Here is a 26,771-nt window from a genome sequence, read left to right on the forward strand (position 1 = left end):
CCTCTATCTTGCACCTTTTCTTTTCTACCTTACAGTAGTAAGAAGATTTGGGAAGTTAACCACAGTTGTCTTCAACCAGTCTGTTTTTAATAACAACAACAAGCATCACAAACTTCCCAATACATGAACATAAACACAGACAGACATCAGAAACAGAAGAAGAAAAAAAAAAAAAAGACTACCTGAGAGCCAAACTGATGGAACTGACAGGTTACAAAAAAAAAATATATATATATATAGATGAAAAGCAATAGTAACTTGGAATAAACTATTAACCACCAGGGCATTAACCGAGCTTGTACTTACTATACAATACAGGCATGACACTAAGTAAACATTTAAATGGTAGCAGTAAAAAAAGTGAACTAAAACAAGAATCAAGTAGACTAAGAAGAAAAGTTCTAGATACATACAGCTGTGCATACACAAATAGATATACATAGACATCAAACACACACAACTATATACACACAACTATATACACACAACTATATACACACAAACAGATATGCACACACAGACACATGTATATATGTATATAAAAAAAAATAAAGACCCCCTTTGGTCATGAATGACCACGGGATAACATCTAGAAAGTTCCTCTCTGAGGTACAAGTCCAAGCGAGGTTGTTTTGTGGAAGACCAGCAGTTGCCCATACATAGCAGTTTTCCTTCTCTATGCCACCAATGTTGCCCAAGGGAAAGACAAAGGCAATCAGATGGGCCCCAGTGAAGATGCTACCCATTTCCACAGTTTAGTGAACTGGAGCAACATGAAATAAAGTGTCAGGTTCAACAACACATCACACAGTCTGGTCTGTGAATTGAACTCACAACCTCAAGACTGTAAGCCTAACACTAACCACTGAAACATGCGTCTTCATTACAGATATACACACACACAACATCATCATTTTAATGGGCACTTTTCCATTCTTGTATGGGTCAGACAGAATTTATTATAGTAGATTTCCTATAGTTGAATGCCCTCCCTGTCACTAACCGTTACCTATTTCTAAGAAAGTTACCATTTCCCCCATGATCAGACATGTCTTTTCAAACTATAGGAAATAAAACATACACTTATATATATATATATATATATATATATATATATATATACACATACACACAATGGGTTTATTTCAGTTTCTGACAAACAAATCCACCCACAAAACTTTGGTTGGGTTAGAGCTATAATAGAACACAGTTGCCCAAGGTGACTTGCAATGGAACTGAACCCAAAACCATATGACAGGGAAGCAAGTTTCTTTAACCACACAACCACACCTACACCTAAATGATGTTTATAAAACCTAAGTTCCCTGAACGGTCAGCCAACTAAGTACTAACTAGGCCCAACACAGCTTAACTTTGATGATGGGACGAGAACCAAATGTTTTCAATATGATATCATTGTGTGAAATATATGCACATATATATACATAAACACACGCATATATGTTTGTGTGTATGTATGTGTGTGTATATATATATAGGCGTAGGAGTGGCTGTGTGGTAAGTAGCTTGCTTACGAACCACATGGTTCCGGGTTCAGTCCCACTGCATGGCACCATGGGTAAGTGTCTTCTACTATAGCCTCGGGCTGACCAAAGCCTTGAGAGTGGATCTGGTAGACGGAAACTGAAAGAAGCCTGTCGTATATATGTATATGTATGTGTGTCTGTGTTTGTCCCCCCAACATCGCTTGACAACCGATGCTGGTGTGTTTACGTCCCCATAACTTAGCGGTTCGGCAAGAGAGACTGATAGAATAAGTACTAGGCTTCCAAAGAATAAGTCCTGGGGTCGATTTGCTCGACTAAAGGCAGTGCTCCAGCATGGTCACAATCAAATGACTGAAACAAGTAAAATAGTAAAAGAGTATATATATATACACACACATACACATTATATATTAGAGAGAGAGAGTGAATGTGTGCGTGTATGTGAATAAAACTGAAGACAGCAGCTATACACTCACACATACAGTAAAAACAGACAAGAATAACAGAATAGCATGAAACAAAAACATTTTTAACACCATCTTCATTTTCTATCTATAAAATTTAAAAATATAAACAAATCATTTGGTCTACTTCCTACATTATTCAATGTTATGCTAAATAATGTTTTGTGTAGGAAAGTACTTGCGATAGTTTGTTTTCTTTTTCTTATATTTTTATAAGAAAACCACATTTTTTTTTTTTTTTTTTTTCAACTTTACTTTTGTCTTCTTATTATTTTTCATTTTTTTTTATGTTCTTTCTCAGACTTTCTGATGTTTGTTTTCAATTAAAAGGTGTTTGATAATATATATTCACAAATTTTTATTTATTTATATTGTTTTTTTTTTGTTTTCTTTTTCCTTTTATTCGTATATATATATATATATACATATTTTTTTTGTGAAAGGTAATCTTAAAACTGAAAGTTCTTAATACACCTGCAGAAACAATAGTTGTTGCCTTACTTGATGGTTTAATAATAATATTAACAATAATCATGATGATGATGTTATCATTACTATTATTGAATGCTTGATTTTTATTTTGTTGTTTTTTTAAAAAATTTTGTTATTAATATCATTATTATTAATTTAGCTTTACATTTTATTTAGTTAATGAGCATTTCATACAGACCGTGCTGTAACACCATTTGTAACTGCTGAAAGTTCCCCCACCCCACAAAAAAAAAATGTAGAAATGAAAAAGAAACTATTATAAACAAACTGGTAAAGATGATGGAAACATACACAGATGTACAAAACATGAACCTCCTGCATCATTCTTTCTCTCTCATACACATAACACGTAGGTAAATACATACATATATATATCATCATCATCATCATCATCGTTTAACGTCCGCTTTCCATGCTAGCATGGGTTGGACGATTTGACTGAGGACTGGTGAAACCGGATGGCAACACCAGGCTCCAATCTAATTTGGCAGAGTTTCTACAGCTGGATGCCCTTCCTAACGCCAACCACTCAGAGAGTGTAGTGGGTGCTTTTACGTGTCACCCGCATGAAATATATATATATATACATATACACACGCACAGACACATTCATTGTACATAAATACACTATGATATATATATATATATAAATTCATACATATATACACATATTTCCCTTTGTTTACTTTCAGTTGTTATTTCTTCTTTAAATTTTAAATTGGAATCATGCACAATAGTGTTGTTTGTTGCAGACTGCCAATGGGCCACTCAAAGGTTCGCAGTAAATCAATAGGTGCACAGCAAAATAAATATTTGTGAAGACTGTCATTACAAAGTACTTGCAATTTTTGTTTTTTTCTTTTTTGTATTTTCCCTTCTTGACAATGTTTACATCTGGTTGAGATATAAACAGATGTACATGTGTACTCATCCGACCCATGCAGGCATTGAAAAACCAAACATATACCTTTTACCCTTTCAATTGTTTCAGTCTTTAGACTGTGGCCATGCTGGAGCACTACCTTGAAAATTTTTAGCTGAATGAATTGACCTAGTACTTATTCTGTTGGGCTTCTTTCAGCTTCCATCTAAAATCCACTCACAAGGTTTTAGTCAGCCAGAGACTAGAGTAGAAGACACTTACCCAAGATGCCACACAATGGGACTGAACCCAGAGCCATGTGGCTGGGAAGCAAACTTCTTACCACACAGCCATGCCTGCGCCTTTAAATAATGATGGTTTTTACACATTCACATCACATATTTGCTTTATATTACACAAATTATGTGTATTTTAAAAGTTTTATAAAACGATTTATTTTTCCTTTTGTTTTTTTTGACTTTTTCTAAAATCTATGCCTTGAACATTATCACCACTATAACAATAAACTATGAATCATTTCCGAATACATAATGAAAAATCACAGCATATAATCACACAATAAATATTGCTAATCTGATTTAACCTAGCCCAACATCCTTTAATGAAATTCCTCAGGACACATGTCATCTGCCATAGTTTCAAGTTCTTTAAGAAAGACAGGAAGGGCTTAAGCACTAAAGGTGACATCACAAGATCTTACAGTGGTGTTAGTGTCAGAGGTGGGCGATTGGTACTGAGAGGTACATCTAGTGGACAATGAAGGTGGATGTACATGGGAAGTAACTTAACAAAAGCCTGCTATATTCTCCCACCACCACACACACACAAACAAACATTGTCACTGCTATGCTCCCACTATCATTACAATATTTTTTACAATTATTTTCCTTTATTATTTCCTCCCCCACCCCTTTATTTTCAAATTTTATGTTTATTAAAGGTCCTCCTACCACCCTCCTAAAATAACTTTTTTGACCAAATGCTTCTCCCTTCCTTTTACATATCCTTATTTTTTCTTTTTTCGCCTCTTTCTTCTCTCTATTCTCCTCTTCCTTTCTCCCCTTAATTGTCTAGACTACCTTTAATTTGTTTTCCCCAAGTATGTTGCATCACCTGTCAAGAAAAAGAAAAGGCTTGTCAAGGAGTGACTGTTGCACAGTTCACTGACAGCAGCTCACCTCTTCCCCCTAACTTTTTCCCTCATCACAATTTGTGGGGCATAGTGGGAGGAAGGAACAAACCATTGCCATGGGTACCATTTCCACCAGAACCAATGCACAAAAGCCACTAACTCCATAATCGAAAGCAATAACACCACTACCACCTCTACTATTACCATTGCTGTCTACTACTACTGCTGCTGCTGATGATAATACTTCAACTATTAGACTGATCCCACTAAGCCCTACTTCTACATTATCAACAATGTTGTAGTTGAGCCAACAAGGCCCCCCCCACCACAACCTTTTAGAAATAGCTGCTTAATCTCCTTTTAACCACACCCTCCTGACATTTTTTTATAGTTTAAAAAGAAGGGGAAGGGTAGCACCTATGATTTACTGCAAGACCTTTAAAATTTATAAGAGGAGGGGGAAAAATTTGGGGATGAAACTACCAAGGATTGCTGCAATAGGAAGTAGCACAGCTATCTTCTGACTTGAGATTTGGTCTGAAGCATGCAACAGAGTAATCTTTGTTAAAATCTGCCAAGTGCCAGCAGGCAGCATAAAAACAGGCAATGGATTAAGATTAGTACCTTAACCCCATTCATTACCATATTCCATTGAAATATGCTGCTTTTATTTCAATTAATTTTGAAAAATAATGAAGAATTTTGTAAAATAACTTTGTCATTATTAAGCTGGTGTTTGGAACAAATTAACATGAAAATTTGATGGAAGGTTTTAATTTAGAACACTTTAAAACAGGAAATGGGTGTCATAGAATGAGGAGTGGTCTCAGGCAGACTGGCATCAAAAGAGTTAGAATAGCAAAACACTATGCCTGAAATAAAAATGATGTGAATGGACTCTTCTGGAATGTCAGTCAAATGACAAAAAAAGCCATCACAGAAACACAAAAGAAGAAGAAAAAAAAAAACAGTATGGTGGATTGCATCTCATCTTCTAATTTAGATGCCATGGTTCTTTCCTTGGCTCAGGCTTACCTGGATGTACAATATAACAAAAAAGCAGTAGCTCTGTTATTATCTTACAAACTCACCTGATCAAAAAACACTGGACAATATAATGTTCCTCCTAAAATGTTTCTCTTACTCAGTCATCTTTTTATTCTTTATCACTCTCTCACTTCAAATCTTTCTTTTTCTCCATGAATTTTCCCTTTTGTCTTCCTATTTCTCCATTACCACATACCTCTTTTCAATATCCCTTGTATTACAACTTTTTCCACATTTTTTCAACCATACTCAGTCTCCACCCTGCTCTCTTTCTCTCACTCCTCTTTCTATTCATTCTTTTACTCCACCTCTCTCATCTCACCTTCTTATCCCTTACTTCAAGAATGGAAATTTTGTTCCTTTCAACCACTCACCAATAAAGTCCCTCATGAGGTTTCATATTTTCCTATTTTAAAAATGTGCTTTTTTTCATACTTAGCTGCCATGTAAGATATTTCAAGTTACCAGGCAACTGATTACTAATTAATTTGCATAATTTAAACAAAGGTGAGCTCAGAGATATGCCAGTGATATATATCTGAACAACAAAGACAAATACAGGTATATCAAATACCAAATAATAAATTCTTGATTTATTGAAATTATCTCAGTTTGACACTGGTTACCAAGTTTCTGTTACACACATACACATCAAAATACTTAAGATTTATAATGTGTGCAACAAATAATGAGCAGATTGATCAAAACAAACAATACAGCAAAAATGTGGTATTTATTATCAAAGCTGTGATGTCCATTACAAAAACTGTAGTGTCCACAGCAAAGCTGTAGTATTCACAAAACTCTGTTGTGCCCATAACAAAGCTATGAGCCCACAATAAAGCTATTTTGTCTACAAAAAAAAAAAAAAGCAATAATGAGCCCAACAAAGCTGTAGCATCTACAGCAAAGCCATATGACCACAACAAAACCATGGTGTTTAGAAACAAAAGGCTGATGATGTGTGCTCTCAACAAACAACAGTGGATTCAGAATAGAGAAAGGTGTGGTGTCCATAGCCAAGCAACACTTAAGATAGTGTCCATTTGTTAATATGAGGGTGACAATAGATAAATATTTGGTTTGCACTGTAATCTAGCAGCTGCTACTGTCCAAAACAGAGTTAGTCAGTGTCAAATGTAAATTAGTCATAACAACCAGAGAAAAATGACGCCATAGTTATAACAGCAGACAAAAATCAGCATGTCTGGGCTTAACTTCATAGTACGACAAAAAATATCAACACCTCAAAATGAAAATAGCACATCCACAAAAAAAAAGAAACATAATAGGTTTCATATAATGAAAATTTAAAAGTTCAAAACAAATTTGATAATTCTTTTTTGAAATATTGGCTCTCAAGGAACATCACATAAAGCTATAAATGATAACATGTAAATGTTGAGATGAAAAACCCTTCTGAATGGAAAAAAGTCAAAGCCTGCCTGCAAGTTTATGTGATGTAGTTCAAGAGTTAATATTCTGGCAAAAGAATTATTTCAGGTTCTCTCATAAGTTGATAAAATTCTTAAATGTGATAAAGACTATACATAAGAATAATGATAAATGCACAAAACAGGAAACATGATGTCTAAAAAGAATGGAGAGACACAGAGGTGCTAAACCAATTTGACGGTTACAACAAACAAACAACCCAGCAAACATGATGCAGTGTAATAAATGGTGAATGAATATAACAAAGATGGTGTGTATATAATAAGTGTAAACATGCGTGTCAACAACAAACATGCTGTGCACGGCAAAGACAGTGTCAGTAGGAATCAAAGACACAGGTGATCACAACAAACAAGAGTACAACATATGAAGACATGGAACCCATATTAAATTTTAAAAAGAAGTGGAGGACACACACTTCATGCTTATCATAACCCATAAATGTTATACGCATATTAGACAAATAATTAATTGAAAAGAAACATTAAGAATAAATACCCCATGTGGAAAGCTGCTTTTGGCTAATCAAAAGAGTTTCCTTTGTTTCCAAGGAAAGTAGCCACAGAGTGAAAAAGTAAATGCATGCAAGAGTAAGAAGCATTGTAAAGACAATAAAAACTAAAGAGTGAGTTGGACTGAAAACAACAGCGACATTTTTTTATAACACAAAATAGAAAAAAAAAAAACAACAAAATCAGCCAGTGTTTTAGTGCAAGTGAACACACAAGATCAGCAAAGAGACAGTAGATAGGTAGAAGAATAGTTAAATGGATGGATGGATAGTTGGTTAGCTGAACAATTGACAGGTAGATGACAAGATGTATGGATGAATAAATGATGATGATGATGCTAATTAAAGGAGGAAGTAAAATGGAAGAGGCTGAGATAGAAGTGGTAGTAATGTGGTGGTGATAAAGAAGGAATATAACTGTGTATATGAATAAGAAGATGAACGAAGAGGATGATAATGAAAGAGAGAAACATAAAGAAGAAAGAAGAAAATATGAAAGAAACCGGAAAGAAAAACGGGAAAAGAAAAAGAAATGACAAAAGAAAGAAAAAAAAGAAAAGACAGCCTCAATGTTAAGAAAACTAAAAAGTAGTAGTAGTAGTAGTAGTAGTAGTAATAGCAGCAGTAGTAGCAGCAGCAGTAAACGTAGAAGAAAAAGAGAAACAACTGCAGAAGAATGAGTGTAAAGAGAGAAAGAAGGAGAAACGATTCAAAATGAAAAGTGCTTTGGAACAAATGGATGAATGCAAAGACAGACACACACATATATGGTAAAAGATGGTGGGGAGTATTACTGGTATTTCTCCCAGAGTGCTCAATACAAAAATCATGTGAGTACCAGTGATACTTTAGGGAAACAAAAGGCTAAATAATACTGCGTCCTCATGACAAAAATGAGCCTTGTGCCTAAGCAAAAGAATCAATTATTACCATTCTTTATCATACTCTATTATTAGTGATAATGGGTTGGCAGACTTAGTGCCAAACAAAATTCTTGCAGTACTTTATATTCTCTGAGTTCAAATTCTCTAGCAGTCAGCTTTTTGCATTTAATCCTTCATGGTCCAATAAAATAAATCCCAGACTGGTGTTGATTTGATTAACTAATCCCTTTTAAGATTTCTGACAATGTGCCAAGAATAGAAATCATGATAATTAAAAGTGAAAAGCAATTGGCAAAAGCATCAAAGTGTTTGATAAAATGCCTTGTACCATTTCGTTGGGTCTCTTTACAATGCGAGTTCAAATCTTGCCATACTTGACTGTTTTTTACTGTCTGTCAAGTTGCTTAATAAAGTATCAGTCGAATAGTGGAATTCATCTAACTGACTGTGGTTCAAATAAATATCATTATCATTATTAAGATGTTTAACTGGCAGAATTGTTACGGTGTCAAGAAACATTATCAGTTCAAATACTGCCGAAGTCAAACTTGGTCTTGTCCTTTAAAGGTTGATAAAATAAAGTACCATCTATGGACTGGAATGATGGTATCAACTAACCCCTTCCACAAATAGTTGGCCTTATTCTAAAATTAGAAACAATCATTGTTATTATGGGGGCTCTGAAAGGGGTCTCAGGGAGTGGCGTCCCTGCCTTCCCGAGCAAGTTTTCCACTACATTTCTTAAAAATCATAGTAGAGGACTTGGTCTCAGGACCACTCATGTCTAGAAACTGAGGTTGGGGGTAAGCAAGGGTATGCTCTCCGTAGAAAATCCAACTCCAAAAAAAGCCTCATGATAGCAGGGGAGAATGGGCATCATTATTATTATAGACGTCACACAATATACAATATTGTAAGGTTGTTGATTGAAGATATAGTGTCTACTGTTTGTCAAATCACAACAAGGATCTTAGACAGACAGTACTTTACACAATATGCATGCAGCTCCAAGTAATACATCTAGATTGTAGGATATTTCTAAGGTTTTCAGATGTTTTTTTCAGATGGGGTGGTATTGAACCCAATGTGCAAATGACCTCATTAAAATTATTATTAAGGTGGCGAGCTGGCAGAATTGTTAGCACACTGGACGAAATGCTTAGCAGTATTTTGCCCGTTGCTACATTCTAAGTTCAAATTCTGCCGAGGTCAACTTTGCCTTTCATCTTTTCAGGGGTTGATAAATTAAGTACCAGTTGTGTACTGGAGTCGATCTAATCGACTGGTATCCTCCCCCAAAATTTCAGGCCTTGTGTTTTTAGTAGAAAGGATCATTATTATTATTATTATTATTATTATTATTAAGACAGCGAACTGGCAGAATTGTTAACACGAGGGGCAAAATGCTTAGTAATGTTTTGCCCATCGCTACGTTCTGAGATCAAATTCTACCAAGGTCAACTGTGCATTTCATTCTTTTGGGGTCGGTGAATTAAATATCCAGCGAAAGAGGGGTCGATGTAATCAACTACTCCCTTTGCCCACAAAAATTTCAGGCCTTGTGCCTTTAGTAGAAAGGATTATTATTATCATTATTACTAAGAAATGGTGACACATAAAAGGCACCCAGGTCTGTGGAGTAGTTGGCGTTAGGAAAGGCATCCAGCCATAGAAACCAAGCCAAAACAAACGACTGGAGCCTGGTGCAGCTCTCAGCCTTACCAGTTGCAGTCAAACCACTAAATGATTATTATTATTATTATTATTATTATTATTATTATTATTATTTACTGTTTTTATATTGAAGTTTTTGAATTAACACAGAGGCAGAAGGCTTCAGCTTTGTATGAAAACGAAGCAATAATAAGTAACGTGTTTAGCAACTCAAATTAGTGAGTGGAAAAGTTTGCAGCCAGCCAAAAAACAAAAAAAAAAACAAATAAATAAATAAAAATTATATATATATATATATATATATATATATATATATATAAAATGATGATAATAATAATGACAATAACACATATTTGCAGGGTTTAGTGCGTTAGTTCAATTTTTCTTACCAGGAGCCTCTATTTCATTGGGATTTCCATGGGGTGTGGTCAGTCTGATGATTCCTTTGTTCCGGTGGATTCTAGGAATCTCATTGTCTAAGAAGCCTGCAGGATTGGTAAATAAATCAAGGTTAGAGGAAAGGGGAAAGAGAGGGATGGAGAGAGAGAGAGAGAGAGAGAGAGAGAGAGAGAGAGAGAGAAAGAGAGGGAGGCAAAGGGAGCAAATGTGAGCGAGAAGGACTGGAAGAGAAAGGCAAAAAAAAAGGGACGATGAGGATGAAGAGGGGGTAAAAACGGACAAGTGTTTTTAGCAACATAAACTTTAGATAATATACTAAGTATATAAGTATATCTATATCTATCCACTTCAATAAATATATATATATATGTGTGTATATATATGTATATAAGTACATATATATGTGTGTATATATATATGTATATAAGTACATATATATGTGTTCATATATATATATATATGCATATATATCTATATATATATATATATGTATACATATATGTGTGTGTATATATATATATATATATATATATATACACATGTATATATGTACATGTATGTATATGTATATATATGTGTGTGTATGTATATATATATATATATATATATATATATATATATGTATGTATATATATATATATATATGTATGTATATATATATATATATATATATATATATATATATATATACATACATGCACATATACACATACAAAGGCAAATAAACGCGCATGATAAATTAGAATTTTTAACAATAACAATATAAATACCATATATATATATATATATATATACAGACAGACATATATATATATATATATATACATATATACATACACACACACACATATACATACATATATATATATATATATATATATATATATATATATATATATATATATATATACACACACACACACACATATACATACACACACACACACACACCCACACAGTGAGGAAGGTAAACACAAACATATGTACATCTTTGTATTGTCTAAACAAAGAACAAGGAGACTACAACATTTGCATAAACATATCTTAATCAAATTCACACCCAGCAACAGGCAAACTGTGTGGCAAGAGTTGCAAGAGCAACCAGAAAGAAAACAACAAGAACAACAGCAATGAACACTAACACAAAACATGATAGGGAATCAAACCAACCCAACAAAAAAAAAAAAAATAATAATAATAAGGCAAAAAAGAAAAGAGAAACAAAACAAGACATAGAAAATAACACACACCTTTCCAAACATACATTAAGTCCATATGATAAACAAAAACATTTCAGAATTGAAAATTCCTAAAACCACGCTTTAACCCATATAACAAAATAATAATAATAATAATAATAATAATAATAATAATAATAACAACAACAACAACAATCATAATATAAGAAAAATAAACAGTTGTCTGAAAGAGGTCTCTGAAAGGTAAAAAAAAAAAAAAAAAGAAAAGTGAGAAAAGATATTGAGTAAACAAACAAAAGAAAACATGGAGTAAACAAATGATGATAGTGATGATAATAATAATAATAATAATAATAATAATAATAATAATAATAATAATAATAATAATAATAATAATAATAATGATACTGATAATAATAATATCACAAAAAAAAAAAAAAAATTCTTATAGACACAAATCAATATCATTGGCAACAATATATCATATTATTGGAAGAAGAATATTATTTCTACACCTATCTGAGATTTCAATGGAACTAAATAGATCGAATCAGAAAAAGAACAGACACCAGTATATACAAGAAAAGGTTGACAACCACAACAAGAGAAAACTGATAATAAAAGTGAGATGGGGAAAAAAAATGTAATAACAACAAAAACAAGAATAATAATAAAAGAACAATGGAGACAAAACAGGAACAAAGATTTTAACAAAAAGGTGTTTTGAGCAAGAGAAATAATAAAAAGTGATTTACGAACATTTGAGCGTTGTGTATTACAACTATACATACATACATACATACATACACACACACACGCATATATATATATATATATATATATATATATATATATATATATATATATATATGTATGTGTATGTGTATACATGTATATACACACATACATACACATATATATGTATATATATATGTATATATATATATATATATATATATATATATATATATATGTATGTGTATGTGTATACATATACACACACATACACATAAATATATACACATATACATACATATATATATATATATATATATATATATATATATATATATATATATATATATATATATATATATATATATGTATATATATATATATATATATATATAATGTGTGTGAATCAATAAACAAGCAAGGAAATGTGTAGATAGGCGGTTTACAAAATAGTGACAAAAACTTTGTGTGTATGTGTGTGTGTGTGTGTGCTTGTGTATTTGTGAGGGTTTATGCGTTTTGTATGTGATGAGATAGATAGATACATAGATATGTGTATATGTATATAAGTATGTTGAATTGATTTTTCTTAATTCATTTTGTTTTCTTGCTTGTCAGAATTACAGTATTAAAAAATGTTAAATGCAAATTAATTTTTTCTGCTTTAGTCTTCTTTATATTTGGTCTGCATGATAAATTTATGTTTCATATAAATATGTAAATGTGTGCATGTGTGTGTATGTGTGTGTGTATGCATATATATATATATATATATATATATATATATATATATATATATATAGTAATGCTGTCAGTCTTTCAAATATATTTTTATCTCATGCAAATTCTCAGCATAATATTGCAGTAATCAGAGAAAAACCAATCAAAGGCTTCAGTCATTAGACTGTAGGTTATGCTGGGGGAAATCACCTCAAGGGATTTTAGTTAACCATACCTATTTTATCGATTTATATTTTAACAAATGGCTAAGTTATATTTCTTGATACAATACTGCTTTTTACACCAACGAACATACATACAAAAATGAATATGGACACACAAACAGTCAAATATATATATGCAAATTAGAGGAGACACACAAAGGGAAACTGAAGTCCATTCCTGTTAAGACAATTTGGTCTCTTACATTATTCCTCATCTAATTTACCAAAAGCACTCTGAGACTTTTGTAAAAGAATTGTATTATAAAAGCATGGGCTATATAGAAGCAATCTGTCGGTTATGGCGATGAGGGTCCCAGCTGATACGATCAACAGAACAGCTTGCTCATGAAATTAATGCGCAAGTGGTTGAACATTCCACAGACACACGTACCCTTAACATGGTTCTCAAGGAAATTCAGTGTGACAAGGCTGGCCCTTTGAAATACAGGTACTTCTCATTTTTGCCAGCTGAGTGGACTGGAGCAATGTGAAAATAAGGTGTCTTGCTCAAGGACACAACGCATCACCAGGAATTGAACTCACGACCTTACGATTGTGAGCCGAATATCCAAACCACTAAGCCACGTGCCTTCACATGGGCTATATATATATATATATATATATATATATATATATATATATATACATACATAAATTAAAATAATGAGGGTAGAAATTGATATCAATCAATAAACATCAATAGCATATTTTTAAAATATTTACATTTTGGCGTTTACTGAGTTTTGTTTCTTGAGAACACACTCTTTGTGGCAAGGTGATTTGACTTCTATCTCTAGCGTACAGGAATCCACTTTAGTGGTCATTCCTCTTATTAATTGTAATAAGAGGAATGCTGATCAAGATGTTATCCAGAAGGATTAAGCTTAGGAAGTGTATTAGTAATGGAAGAGACAAAACACGTTGCCAGAAAATCGTTGGATGCCTCTGAGAAAGCAAGCCATAACATCTGGCTCAAGAAAGAGAGAGACTGAACACTGATGATGGTAGAAGCATCTAGCTCAGACTATCAAATTCTGATTTGACAAAACTCATGCAGTTATGAGGGGGTGCACCAGGGAGCTCTGGTGTCATAAGTACAGCCACACCCACAGCAAATAAAAATGTTTATCCTAAATGGTTTGACAATGTCTATCGGAAGAATTTACACATACATGCAATTATTTTATTGCCTGCCATATATAATATATGATGAGAGACAAAATGCTTTACAAGTAAAACATTTAGGTAACCTTGGCTTTTTCTCTCCTAGAAATATGTGGCAGGTGCTCTTTGAAGGAATAGCAATCAACAGATTGTTGTAGAAACAGAGTCCAGTACAAAAAGCCTGTTCTTTATACACCGTAGATCAGTGCTTGTAAATGGTGTATGTGTGTAGATATATTAACTATATATACAGGCACGAGAAAAAGGATATAAAATGATGATAATTAACATAGCTATAATAATACACATATTACATATACAAACATAAAAAATGGTGGTGGGAGGGTGTAGGTAAAATGGATTCCCCAGGTGTTAATCAACTGAATTGCCAATAGAATTACAGTAATGTAAGTGACTGAGTGTTCCTCAAATACTTGTATTTTTGATGTAATACTTGGGCAGAATCATCTCAACACTGTGTGTGAGAGTGACAGAGGGAGAAAGAGGAAGTGACGAGGCAGCATTACTGACACTTGTGGAGCCTTTATCAATCCAATTTTATTCACAAAGCTTGGATTGATCAGAGGCTATAGGTATAGAATGCCATGCAGTTGGCTTGAACCTATAACCACATAATAGCAAAGTGAACTTTCCAGCCACTTGTTCATACAGACATAAAATGAGTGTGTATATTATACACACATGGGTACATGTTAATATGTATGTAAGAAAGAATTTAATACGATACAAAATGTCTCTGCCCCAAAACAGGCTCATTGTGAATATCTGTTGAACTCATTTAAATATTATTCATCCTTTTAACAGCTAAAAACAGCACCATAAACACTAATAGATGTATATTGTATTCCATCATTTGTAACAACCCAATTTTATGGGTAGTAATTTTTAATATTCTTAAATGAAATAATTTGTTACAAGACATATATATAGCACCAATATTTGGTGCACTTTCTAATGCATACACAAAAAAATAATTAAATATTTCCCCTGTTGCTTGGTTTCACAACCAACAAGACCCACGGGAGCTTACTCTGTTACAAGCATGTATGTCAGTTCTCCACCAGTCTAGGACCTCCTATAGAGGGTTATGGGTACTGACTTCCCCTTCAGATTAATCATCATGACCATTTCATGCTTTCTACCATGCTAGAATAGGTTGACATGTTTTGAATTAGTTCTTATCCAAAAACACTGCAATTACAGCTGGGTTGCTGGATCATATTTGTGGAGGTGCAATGGCCCAGTGGTTAGGGCTGCGGACTCGCGGTTTCGATTCCCAGATCGGGCATTGTGTGTTTATTGAGCGAAAATACCTAAAACTCTACGAGGCTCCGGCAGGGGGTGGTGGCAACCCCTGTTGTACTCTTTTGCCCCAACTTTCTCTCACTCTTTCTTCCTGTTTCTTGAGTAACGCTGTGATGGACTGGCGTCCTGTCCAGCTGGGGGAGAACACATACACCACAGAAACCGGGCCCATGAGCCTGGCTAGGCTTTGAAAGGGCAACGTTTAACGTTTATCATTGGTGGATCATATTATGTCACTCATACGACCAATTGTTGACATGGTTTCAATGGCTGGATACCCCTTTTAATACATACAGGGTGTAGTAGGTATATTTTAATATGAGATCAACGTTGGAGATCACCATATCCTGACCAACACTAAAAGGTCCTTTCAACAAGACATTATCTGCGCTCATTTTCCAACCACTTTAGAAAGAGTACTCAGTGTATTTTATCAATGGCAGCAGCACCAGTAAGGTGGCCTGTTGCCCAGTATTCTGAATACAAAAGAGCCCTCACCATTCTATGTTGTCTGCATTTGTTCAAACCAAAATGCTCAAATGGTTGAACCGAAGAGAGGGCATTGGAGCTTTCACTTTCCTCCTTGATTGGTACTTGAAGTTGACAGGAGCTCATTCTGAGAGGAAATGCTCTAGCCTCAAAGATTTCAAGCAAAGAACTTATAATTAATTAAAACTTCACCCTTAATAATGTCCAAACAATTATAAAATAAATGGCTAATTCTGATTACAAAAAGTAAAAAATAAATAAAATAAAAAAAAGGAGGGGGGGGGGGAAAGCCCAAAATTATAATTAATTAAAATCAACTGAATGTGGAGTGCAGTGGAGAGTAAGTCTAATTTCAAAGCAATATGATGACAGGTCTGGACCTATTTCGGTTTCATTTGAGCTCATCATTTATGCTATGACTACTTGTAGTGTCCTCTGGATTATGTTTTTCAGTGTGACTTTTGGGGGGGGGGGGAGTGGGAGGGTACTGCATGATGGCATTAAACAGATTTGAATGATATCTGTAGCTAGTTGACAAACTAGTAATAATGTGAGATTTCTAATGTCGCTATGGTCAAGGCTTGGATGAAAACTAGGCCACAGCAAGCTATCCATTTAGAGTGTATAAAGAAGCCTTAAGTAGAGTGCATAAAGATGAAACCTTTAATGCTGCCCAATGAGTAATAAGCATTACCTTCATTAGCATCATTATTTTACACTTGCTTTCTTCACTTGCATGGGTTGGAAGGTCCATCAAGGTTTAATGGATCTTGCTACAGTGTCTAATCTTTGATATGGTTTTTACAGTGGGATATGTGGGTACACACAGTTATAGACATGTGTATTCATGTTCACACACATGTTAATAACATCTCTAGGGAGGTGCTTTTTCCATTCACCAAAGTGAATGGAGCTTTGACTAAGAGGAGCTCATGTCATCAGGTAGTATCCAACATTCATCAGGTGTTTCAACCCTGAAATGTTAATACACTCCTGTTGGTGGGTCAGCAGAGTGGCCAAGTCACTGCTTCTCATCTTCCCCTGGCTTCCAGCTTAATTCCTCTCTCTTGCTCTGAGGCTCTTTCAGAATTATAGACATGTGTAATCATATACATACACATACATATAAGCATAAGAATACAATACATAAATACACACAAAAACACATATATAAAAGATAATTTAGTGCATGCAGACACATACATACATGTGTACACACACACAAATCCGCACATTATCTATACAGAAATATGTATAAATAAATACAATTTACATAGACATTATATACATACACATAAATTATACAGAGACAGAGAAACATGTAGATAACTATACCATATATATAGACACATAACATATATACAAACGTATGCATTAACATGTGCACACAACTCACGCATACATACATACATACACAATAGTACACAGTATACTCATTAGAAGTTATTGTTTACTCCATTTTACCTTGAAAATTACCAAGAAAAATGCAATAACAAAATAAATATTGTTGGTTAAAACATCATTATAATGTATGGAAAAGTGTGGATGTATGTACATGTATGTGTATGTATATATATATATATATACATACACACACATACATACTCTCAAGGGAGAGAGAAAAAAAGGAGACAAATAGGGATATAACTGTATGTATATATATATAGATAGATAGAAAGATAAATAGATAGATGGAAAGGAGAAAAATGAGAAAGATAGACATAACGTGTCAATACAGTGCCATAAACATTAAGGTGCATCAGAAGCTAGCTTTGCAAGACATCTATAAATTCCATTCAAAGCTGCAAGAAAGAGAGAGACAGACAGACAGATTGAGAGAGGAGATAGGTAGATATAAATAAAGAAGTAGAGAGAGAGAAACAGATCATAGTATGAAGATTAACCAAGTTTTGAGAAACTGTCATGAATTTGAAATTATTTTTCACTACCTTAAAAGATAAAGTGAAGAATGGAAAAATTGTAAGTGTGTGTGTGTGTAAATAAAACAATGACTTTAAAAAGAAAGAATAATGAATGCAGAATGAAGTTTGCAATCATGTGAAACAAAAGAAGAATGAATAAATATATATATAAATCAACATTATATAAGAATAAGTTTGCTGATGATTTTCATAAATTTACTCTCTTTTTAAAGATTATGTTTTAATAATAAACTAAATGAAGTTTTTTTATGAAAATATCTGTTTGGACACAGAGAGAAAAAAAAATCAGTGGAAAATGATCAATGTATGAAGAAAATAAGTCAAAAACATAAATAAATACACAATGATGCAAATGACGATATCTTTTTAACACATCTTGAGCAAGGGTCAATTCTCGATCAAATCTGAGATGAAATATTTGACAGGCATTCTGTGTTTTAGTTGTACATAAAAAAAATTGTAACAGAGAATGTGATGAAGCATGGCTTATCATCATCATCATCTCCAAGGTTGCATTAGTTAGATAGAATTTGTTGAGGTGCATTTTCTGCAGCTGGATGCCCTTACTGCTGCCAACCCTCACCTATTTCCAAGTAAGGCGCTATTTCCCATGATCAAACATGTTTTCACAGAAGATTGGAAATGAAGAGCACCACTTGTATGTCAGTGACATTTGTTTATAACTATCACAAGAAGTCAAGGCAAGGAAACATACAAACACACATAAATTCATTCAAAGGGCTTCTTTCAGTTTCCCTCCACTAAATCCACTCACAAGGCAGGCTTTGGTTGACCCAGCAGTACAGTAGAAGACATTTGCCCAAGGTACCACACATTAGGACTGAATCTATAACCATCTGGTTAGGAAAGAAACTTCTCACCTCACAGCCATGCCTGCACCTAAACTATTTTGTCTCATACTCTATGTCACTTCATTGAAGTATTTAAATTAAGCCAAATAGAATAATTCATATTTTCTTGAAATTATCTCCCCTTTGTTTTGAGAGTTGCCAACAACTGTTCCTAGACTTTTGTTTACTTTTTCTACTTAAGAATATTAAGCAAGTCACAATCAGTACATAAAACCTTAATTTATTTATTTGAATTCATATCATTGACCTATTTGAGTTATTTCCCTTAGCTTACTTCATTTTGAATCATGTTATATGGTTCTGGTAAAAAATAATCCAGAACTCTTCTGCTATATGAGAAAATCTTTTAAATAATCAGGCAGGCTTGTGTACATCATAATATGTAGATGGGGTCTCACAGACTGAAACATGTCCATAGTTATCCATTGTTTGCAGGCAAACATCAGACTATCATTCTCCTAAGCATGTAAATTAACTTTTGAGAAATTTAATTTCAATGTCCTGAAGTTATCTCCTTGTTTTTGTTTTGTTTTGTGTTGAGAGCAGTTCATCTCCACTCAGATATTTCTTTTCTTTTCTTCAATTAAATAAAGAGTACATTAAAAATTCTTTCACACACAGCATCCCATAAATCAACTTTTAACTAAGTCTACATGTTCTATAATTCTACCCAGCTGCTCTGCCAAATAATACTAATTCAGGCACAGGGACTGAAATTTGGGGAGAGGAGGCTTTTCAGCTATAGCAATCCCAATGCTCGACAGGTACATATTTGGTGCAATTAAGTTAGACATGGCCTGGACCAATCTTTGGTCGAAACATATCTAAGTTTTATCAACCCTGAAATGATGAAAGTAAAGTCAACCATGGGGTAGAATTTGAACTCGGAATGAAAAGCCAGAAGAAATGCCACTGAGCATATGATAATAATTAATTAAGGTGATGATGATAATGATTGCTAGTATTAATCATGAAGTCAGACATTTTTGGTGAAGATCTATTTTTCACCACACCAGACAGATGAAAAGTGAGTGAGCTTGCCCCCAAAGAGATTTGCACATAAAATTAATGTAAGTATTGTTGTCTCTTTTCACCCATTGCTCTCTGAATACTAAACATGTGCAAGCATGCACACACACAATATGTATGTATGTGTGCATGTATGTATATTACACAAAATATGTAGTTAAGAAATAAAAGAAAAGGCTACAAAGAAAAACAAAACAGGAGATTGTAGAAATTTCCAGTATAACAAGCTACAAGCAAATAAAAATAAAATGAGAAGAGAAAAAAATCCCCTAAAATTAAAACATAACAAAAATAAAATAAAATAAAATAAAACCTGCTGCATAAATGTAAGGTAGCCAAATGTTGACTAGCAAGATAAATTGTTATAAAGATGTAACTGAGGTTGAGTTGAAATCAAAATTTCACTTTTCTTTTTTAATCTTCTTTCCTCTCTTTTGTATTTTGAACCTAACTTGAAATTTTGTTTAACATAGTTAGAAAATGCAACAACAACAACAACAACAACAAAAAAAATGATAAAAATGTATTATTGATTGCAATTTGAATTGATTCAATGTAAACAATTTATCGTTTTGGATATTTTGCCTTTTTTTTTTAAAAACTTTTTTTTTGAAAATTTATCTTTCCTGCCTTTCTGATTTTTCACTTTCTTTTTTTTATTTGGTTTACTTATTTAGAGAAACTTCATTTTTTAAAAAATCCTATTTATCTTTAAAACAAGAAGTACAGTTAAAAACAAATGTTTTGCTGAGTCCATATTTTTATTAAAATGGATAAATGTGGGGAGGCAGCTGTTAATAGAAAAACTAAAGAAAAGTTTGGCAGTTCATAGTCTGCTGCTGTTGTTGTTGGCACTGCGTTGTGTCTGTGATTTTATACATTTAACCGTTTTGATAACCAACCTACCTGACACTGGCTCTGTTTTTTTGATAGAAAATATTTTAAAGTGATAGTATCTAAATTAAAACATTCCATCATAATTTTATACAGTAACTTTGTGTTGAGGTACATTCCCTCCTAAACATTAGGCTAAGTAATGAAGAATTAAGTTATTCTATTAAATTGCTCTAAATTTTAGGTTATAATTAGAACGCTTAAGCAGTATATTTTTCATAAGATATGCACTCACAAAAGCTTAATTCTTCAACAATCTAGTTTAACTGGCAGTGACAAAGTACAGCAAAGTTAGAGCTACTTGCTACTATAAGTAGCACCAGAACAGTTATAGTAACCATAGCCACACTGTGGTTTGACAAATGCAATATACGTGAGTTCAAGTAGCAAAGCTCCTTGCAATTGACCAGCAAACTATATGAGAGAAGAGCAAGTTAGCTTAAGTTATGAAAACTAGAGATAAGTATCAAGTCATATATATATATATATCATTAAGATTTGCAAAAACAGATAGCTGAGTAGTGAGATCCCTTGTGGCAGAAGTACACAAAAAAAAAAAAACAAAGAAAAAAAATACCCAGCACAAACTGTAATGTGGTTGGCATTAGGAAGGGCAGCCAACCATAGAAACCATGCCAAAGGTAACACTGGAACGCAACATAGCCTTGCAGCTTGCCAGATCCTGTTGATCCATTCAAACAATGCCAGCATGGAAAATGGACATTAAATGACAATAACGAAATCAGCCCTTTTCATACCAATCTGCATTAGGCTGTTCCTGGTCCTTTAATACAAACTTAGTCTTTTAAAGTGGTTGAAAATGAAACCCTCCACCAAAATTTCATGTTACTTCATGTTCCAAACACTACCATAATAATGACAAAGTTGTTCCACAAAATTCTTCATTATTTTCAAAGTTAATTGAAACAAAGGCAGTGTTATTTTAAGGAGAATATAAGAAAAGGGCTAAAATTGTATTCCTTTATGGCTCAGTCAGAGAAGGAAAGGCAAGAAGTGCTTATAGCTTCCACTCGAACCTAAGACCTCCAAGACTGGCAAGTCATTCTGAAGAAGTTATTCTCAGACCAGAATTCTAACTCAAATATTTGCAGCAGAGTGGGAGCCCAGTAAACACACCCAAGGTAGAGTCGAAAGTGTTGATAGAGGTTAATTTTATTAACAGAACAAATAAGATTCCTATCTTCACCACCTCTAAAATAAATAAATAACAAAATAAAGGGGAAAAAATGAAAACGAAAAACATTAACCATTACTACATTACAAAGATATAACAAAAAAAAACAACAAAAATTTTCAATTTACTATAAAAACTGCATATTTCAATATGGAAGCAACAACAATGATTAAAAAAAAAAAATCTACAAATATTTAAAAAAAAAAGAAATCCCTTCAAAAAGAATGCAAGATAAAAACCAAAATAAATATTAAAAAAATAATAATTTATAGAAAAAACAAAAGAAACAAATAAATAAATGCAAGGTAAGTTACTCGGAAAAAGATTCAAAATATTAGATTGGCAAATGGCATTTGGTAGAGGGTGGGGTGCAGTTGTTTAGTGGCAAAACAACAAAAGCATGCCATTCCTATGTAATGTAGATATATTGTTCCAACAAACCTACCTACAATTATGCAGACAAGATTAGAATGGTTTATATGATGTATATTGTGTATGTATACATACACATAAATAATGTGTATGTGTATATATATTCAGTATGGAATCAGCCAAAACATATTAGTCTGTGTTTTAGATAAACTCTAATGAAAGTTTCCATAGAACTCAATCAAATCTTTTCTTTCCTTTGTCTTTTTTTTTTTTAATCAAATATCTGAATCTGATCTCCATAACTCCATGCATTGAGAGAGTAGGCTAAAATATATGTGATGATTTTAAGTTCAGTAGTCATATCTTAGGTTTGATTCGGGTCTGTACAAACTATCACTGGAGATTTTCTGGAGTAATATGCCTCCATGTTGTAAACATAAAAATTTTTAACTCTATCTTTACATATACTGGATGCTCATTCTTTCATTTGATGACACTTGTTCCACCACCTCTCTCTTTATGAGTATATTATTAATAATATTTTTCTTAATAATAACAGGCAATTAATGAATATAAATTGAAGAGAGGAGTTAATATATGATGTGGAGTTAAATATTTTCTAATAATTGACCCTTTGAGCCTTGACCTCTTGAACCTTATTTGACCATATACCTAGCACTCCACCAGTAGAGCAGTGCTACGGTATAAAGAAAAATAAGCCATCCACTGGTAAATCAGTGTTACAGGCTCAAAGAGTTAAAGAAGACTCTAACCTCAAAGTTTTTCAAAGGAAAATTTATCAAATAGTCTGATAAGCTTTCCTTGGTAAAACTCTGAAGTCACAGTCAACCTTCATATATATATATATATATATATATATATATATATATATACTCTCTCTTTACTCTTTTACTTGTTTCAGTCATTTGACTGTGGCCATGCTGGAGTACCGCCTTTAGTCGAGCAAATCGACCCCAGGACTTATTCTTTGTAAGCCCAGTACTTATTCTACCAGTCTCTTTTGCCGAACCACTATATATGTATGTATGAAGAGAGAGAAAGAGAAATAGTGCAAGGTATATATACCTGCCTGATATATATAGTAAATGAAAGAAAGAGAATGAAATTTTTGACAAGAGTAGAGTGGTTACCATCATCATCGTCACATATACAGAAGACAGAGTATTTAAGTATTGATAACTAATGTAACAAATATTTTACTCCACATCTACTCTGTATAAATAGTGTGTATGTTTAGATAGATAGATAGATGATAAGTATTGGTGACAACCTTACACTCAATGTGGCATATATGTATGCCTGTATTAACACAAAAGTCAAGCTTGAGAAATCTATTATGAAATTCTATATTTATAGCATCTTTACAGGTGTTTCAGTGACTGTTGCAACATGGATTATGTGATAATTTCCTTATGCAATGGCTACTGAAATATGAGTAAGGATGTTAGGCTTGATTTTTGCATATATATATATATATATATATATATATATATATATATATACTCTGTGATCTTTATAACCACAATGACCCTTAGCAAGAAATTTTGCAAAATAACACAGATTCTCTTCAAAGGCTTCTTTTTTTTTTGTTGCTGCTATAACAGAAAACATGGAGATCTAAAATATTACTTATATGACAGGCATCTTAACATGCACTTTATCAATATAGAAATTATATATACACACATATAAACACACACTCACACACGCATTTTATATATGTGTATGTGTATACACAAACAAAACTGAAAGAGAATTGAACATTATAAAAAGAAGTTAAATGGTAGACAATGAAATTATGGCAGGCAGAAATAGTAAAAGAAAAGCTTCAAGTAAATCAGGCAGCAGACAGCTTGAGAGAGAAAGAAAGAGAAGAGAGAGGTTTTAGTATATAGTTAGTTAAATTAGTGATGAAAATAGAATACAAAAGCAGGAAGAACACAGGATGGTTCAGTCTCTTCAGAAAGCAAGAAAGAGAGAGAGTTAGAGCATTATGTGTTTGAGTTAGTGAATTCAGCGACAGATGAAGAGAGGGTCATGATTGTTTGAGAGTTGATAGTAATGCAGTTTGAAGTTATTCAGCTAGCTAAGCATTGGACAGAACAGAGGGTTTTATTTCTTTCAGTGAGATTTGAGTGACTCGTTTGCTGTAAGAAAAAAAAAAAGAGCTATTGAGAGATAGATAGATAGATAGATAGTTAGATAGCAAGAGGCACACGATGCAGAATTAGTTCCCCATTTTTCTTCCCACCGACCAACACTACCACCACTACTACCATCAATTTTAATACTACTATTTATAATTTCTAATTAGTATCACAGTCGACATTGGCTGAAACCCAATTAATAAATCTGAATAGCAACAAAATGTACACACAATAGACTGGTGTGCCTGAGGTGAAGAATTAGCCAATATTTTAGGCAGAGCCCTCTTATTTCATCAGCAAAAGATTAATTTGCTGAGAAAAGATTTTGTCCATTATGAAGAATAAGGAAGTTAAGTTAAAACACATAAAAAGAATCCCTCATTGGTTCATCATAGAATATTTAAAAGAGAGGGATAAGGGATTTTACTCAAAACATTATGTAATTCTTCTTCCTGAAGATAGTAGGGTATGATTTTAGGGAAATTTGGCTACTGCTTCTGGCAAGTGTTGTCAACGATGCTCCCTCACTTCCTCTGTTGCTATTGTTGGAGTTTTGGTAGAAGTAGTAGTAGTGGTGGTAGTGATGGTGGTGTTAGTGGTTTCGTGGAAGATTTCAAGGAAATGGTGCATTCTAACACATAAATAAATTTCAATGTTAACAGGTGGTCTTTTTTCTAATGGTTATTTCATCTAATTAGAGATTATAGTATTATTATTTGTATTACTACTATTATTAATATTATATAATATATATATATATATATATTTATTTATATATATATATAGGTGTTAGTCATTTCTTTTTGCTAACCATCAGACAGCTGTGTTGGCCAAGGAAACTTGGCATCCGGTCTCCTGACAAGAATCTTGGGATCAGGTGTTATACATGGTTTACAAGGTGGACATCTTGCAAAGTACTTCGAAGTGGTCTTAGGAACTGGTGTGGTAGTCGTGGTGGTGGTGGTGGTGGTGGTCGTTGCTGTTGTAGGCATCTGTCTAGCGGATTTGTTCACTGTAGAATTTGATAACAAAGGCAATAATAGACATTAGTTTTTCTTTTACTTTTTTTTTGTTGAGATAATAATTTTGCTCCCGTATTTTTGGTAGGGAGGGGTTGTCGGGAAAGTTGTTTAGAAGCCGGATTTAATTAAGTATATATATATTTTTCTAACTATATCAGTTTTTTATTATTACTATTACTAATTCTTATATTATAGATACTATTTTTATCATTCTATCTACCATTACTGGTAGTAGTAGCTCTGTCTTACATAATATATATTTGCTTGTATTGCATGTATTTTTGCTGGCTTCAATCATTGAACAGCAGACATTATTCTTATTTATAGAGTAGGAAGACTGCAATGATTGCCAGCAGGTGTTCGGTCCATCAAAGTATGAGCAAAAGGATCTGGATACTTCTCTATTTGATGAGGGGTAGGAAGAATAAATAAATAAATAAATAAACAAAAAAAGGAAAAACACAGCAACAGAATGAACGAGGTAAGAACTAGAATGAAAGTGAAAGTGAAAGGAAGAGAAATAGCATTTGAACCAAATAACCAAAAGAAATTAGTGTCTTTAGTATGGCCAAACAAGAGGTGGGGGTTAAAAGAAAGGACTGTAAAGGGAATGTAAAATAGTAATGATAATGTGTTCTTTCATTGATAAAACTAAAAACTATAATACAGTAGTGATTGGAGATAATGGCAAGGCAAGTCAAACTGAATGATAGTGTCCGAGTCTAAGACATGGGACATATACAGTGTGTGTGTGTGTGTAGTCAAGAAGTCTGCTTCCCAGCCACATGGTTTCAGGTTCAGTTCTACTGCATGGTCCCTTAACTGATAAAAAAAATCACACTGTGCTTCTGTTGTAGAATCAGGCAATTACTGTTGTGTCCTTTTCTTGCAGTCGCTTGATGAAGTGAATCACAAATTCGGTTAAAAGAAAGAGGGCCTGACCCAATATGAAGAATATGTAATTCCGAAT

At 33.2% G+C, this 26,771-nt stretch overlaps 1 protein-coding gene across 7 annotated transcripts in view; it reads right to left on the minus strand.

The window, feature by feature from the left end:
* The window catches only part of LOC106872300 (semaphorin-1A), a 407,407-nt gene that overhangs the window by 7,707 nt on the left and 372,929 nt on the right, over positions 1-26,771 (minus strand). For 2 of the 7 annotated variants that reach the window (XM_089348634.1, XM_089348633.1), the window contains 2 exons: positions 25,591-25,791; positions 10,440-10,535 (listed from right to left, as the gene is read on the minus strand). The exons of 1 other annotated variant lie outside the window; for it this stretch is intronic. In XM_089348634.1, coding sequence (XP_089204760.1) covers positions 10,440-10,535; positions 25,591-25,791 — 297 coding nt within the window. The remainder of the gene's footprint in view (positions 1-10,439; positions 10,536-25,590; positions 25,792-26,771) is intronic. 4 more of the 7 variants (XM_089348635.1, XM_089348636.1, XM_014919249.3 and 1 more) reach the window with 2 other exon arrangements.

Source organism: Octopus bimaculoides, chromosome 3, assembly GCF_046866305.1.
Source record: "Octopus bimaculoides isolate indiv1 chromosome 3, ASM4686630v1, whole genome shotgun sequence".
NCBI classification, from domain to species: domain Eukaryota; kingdom Metazoa; phylum Mollusca; class Cephalopoda; order Octopoda; family Octopodidae; genus Octopus; species Octopus bimaculoides.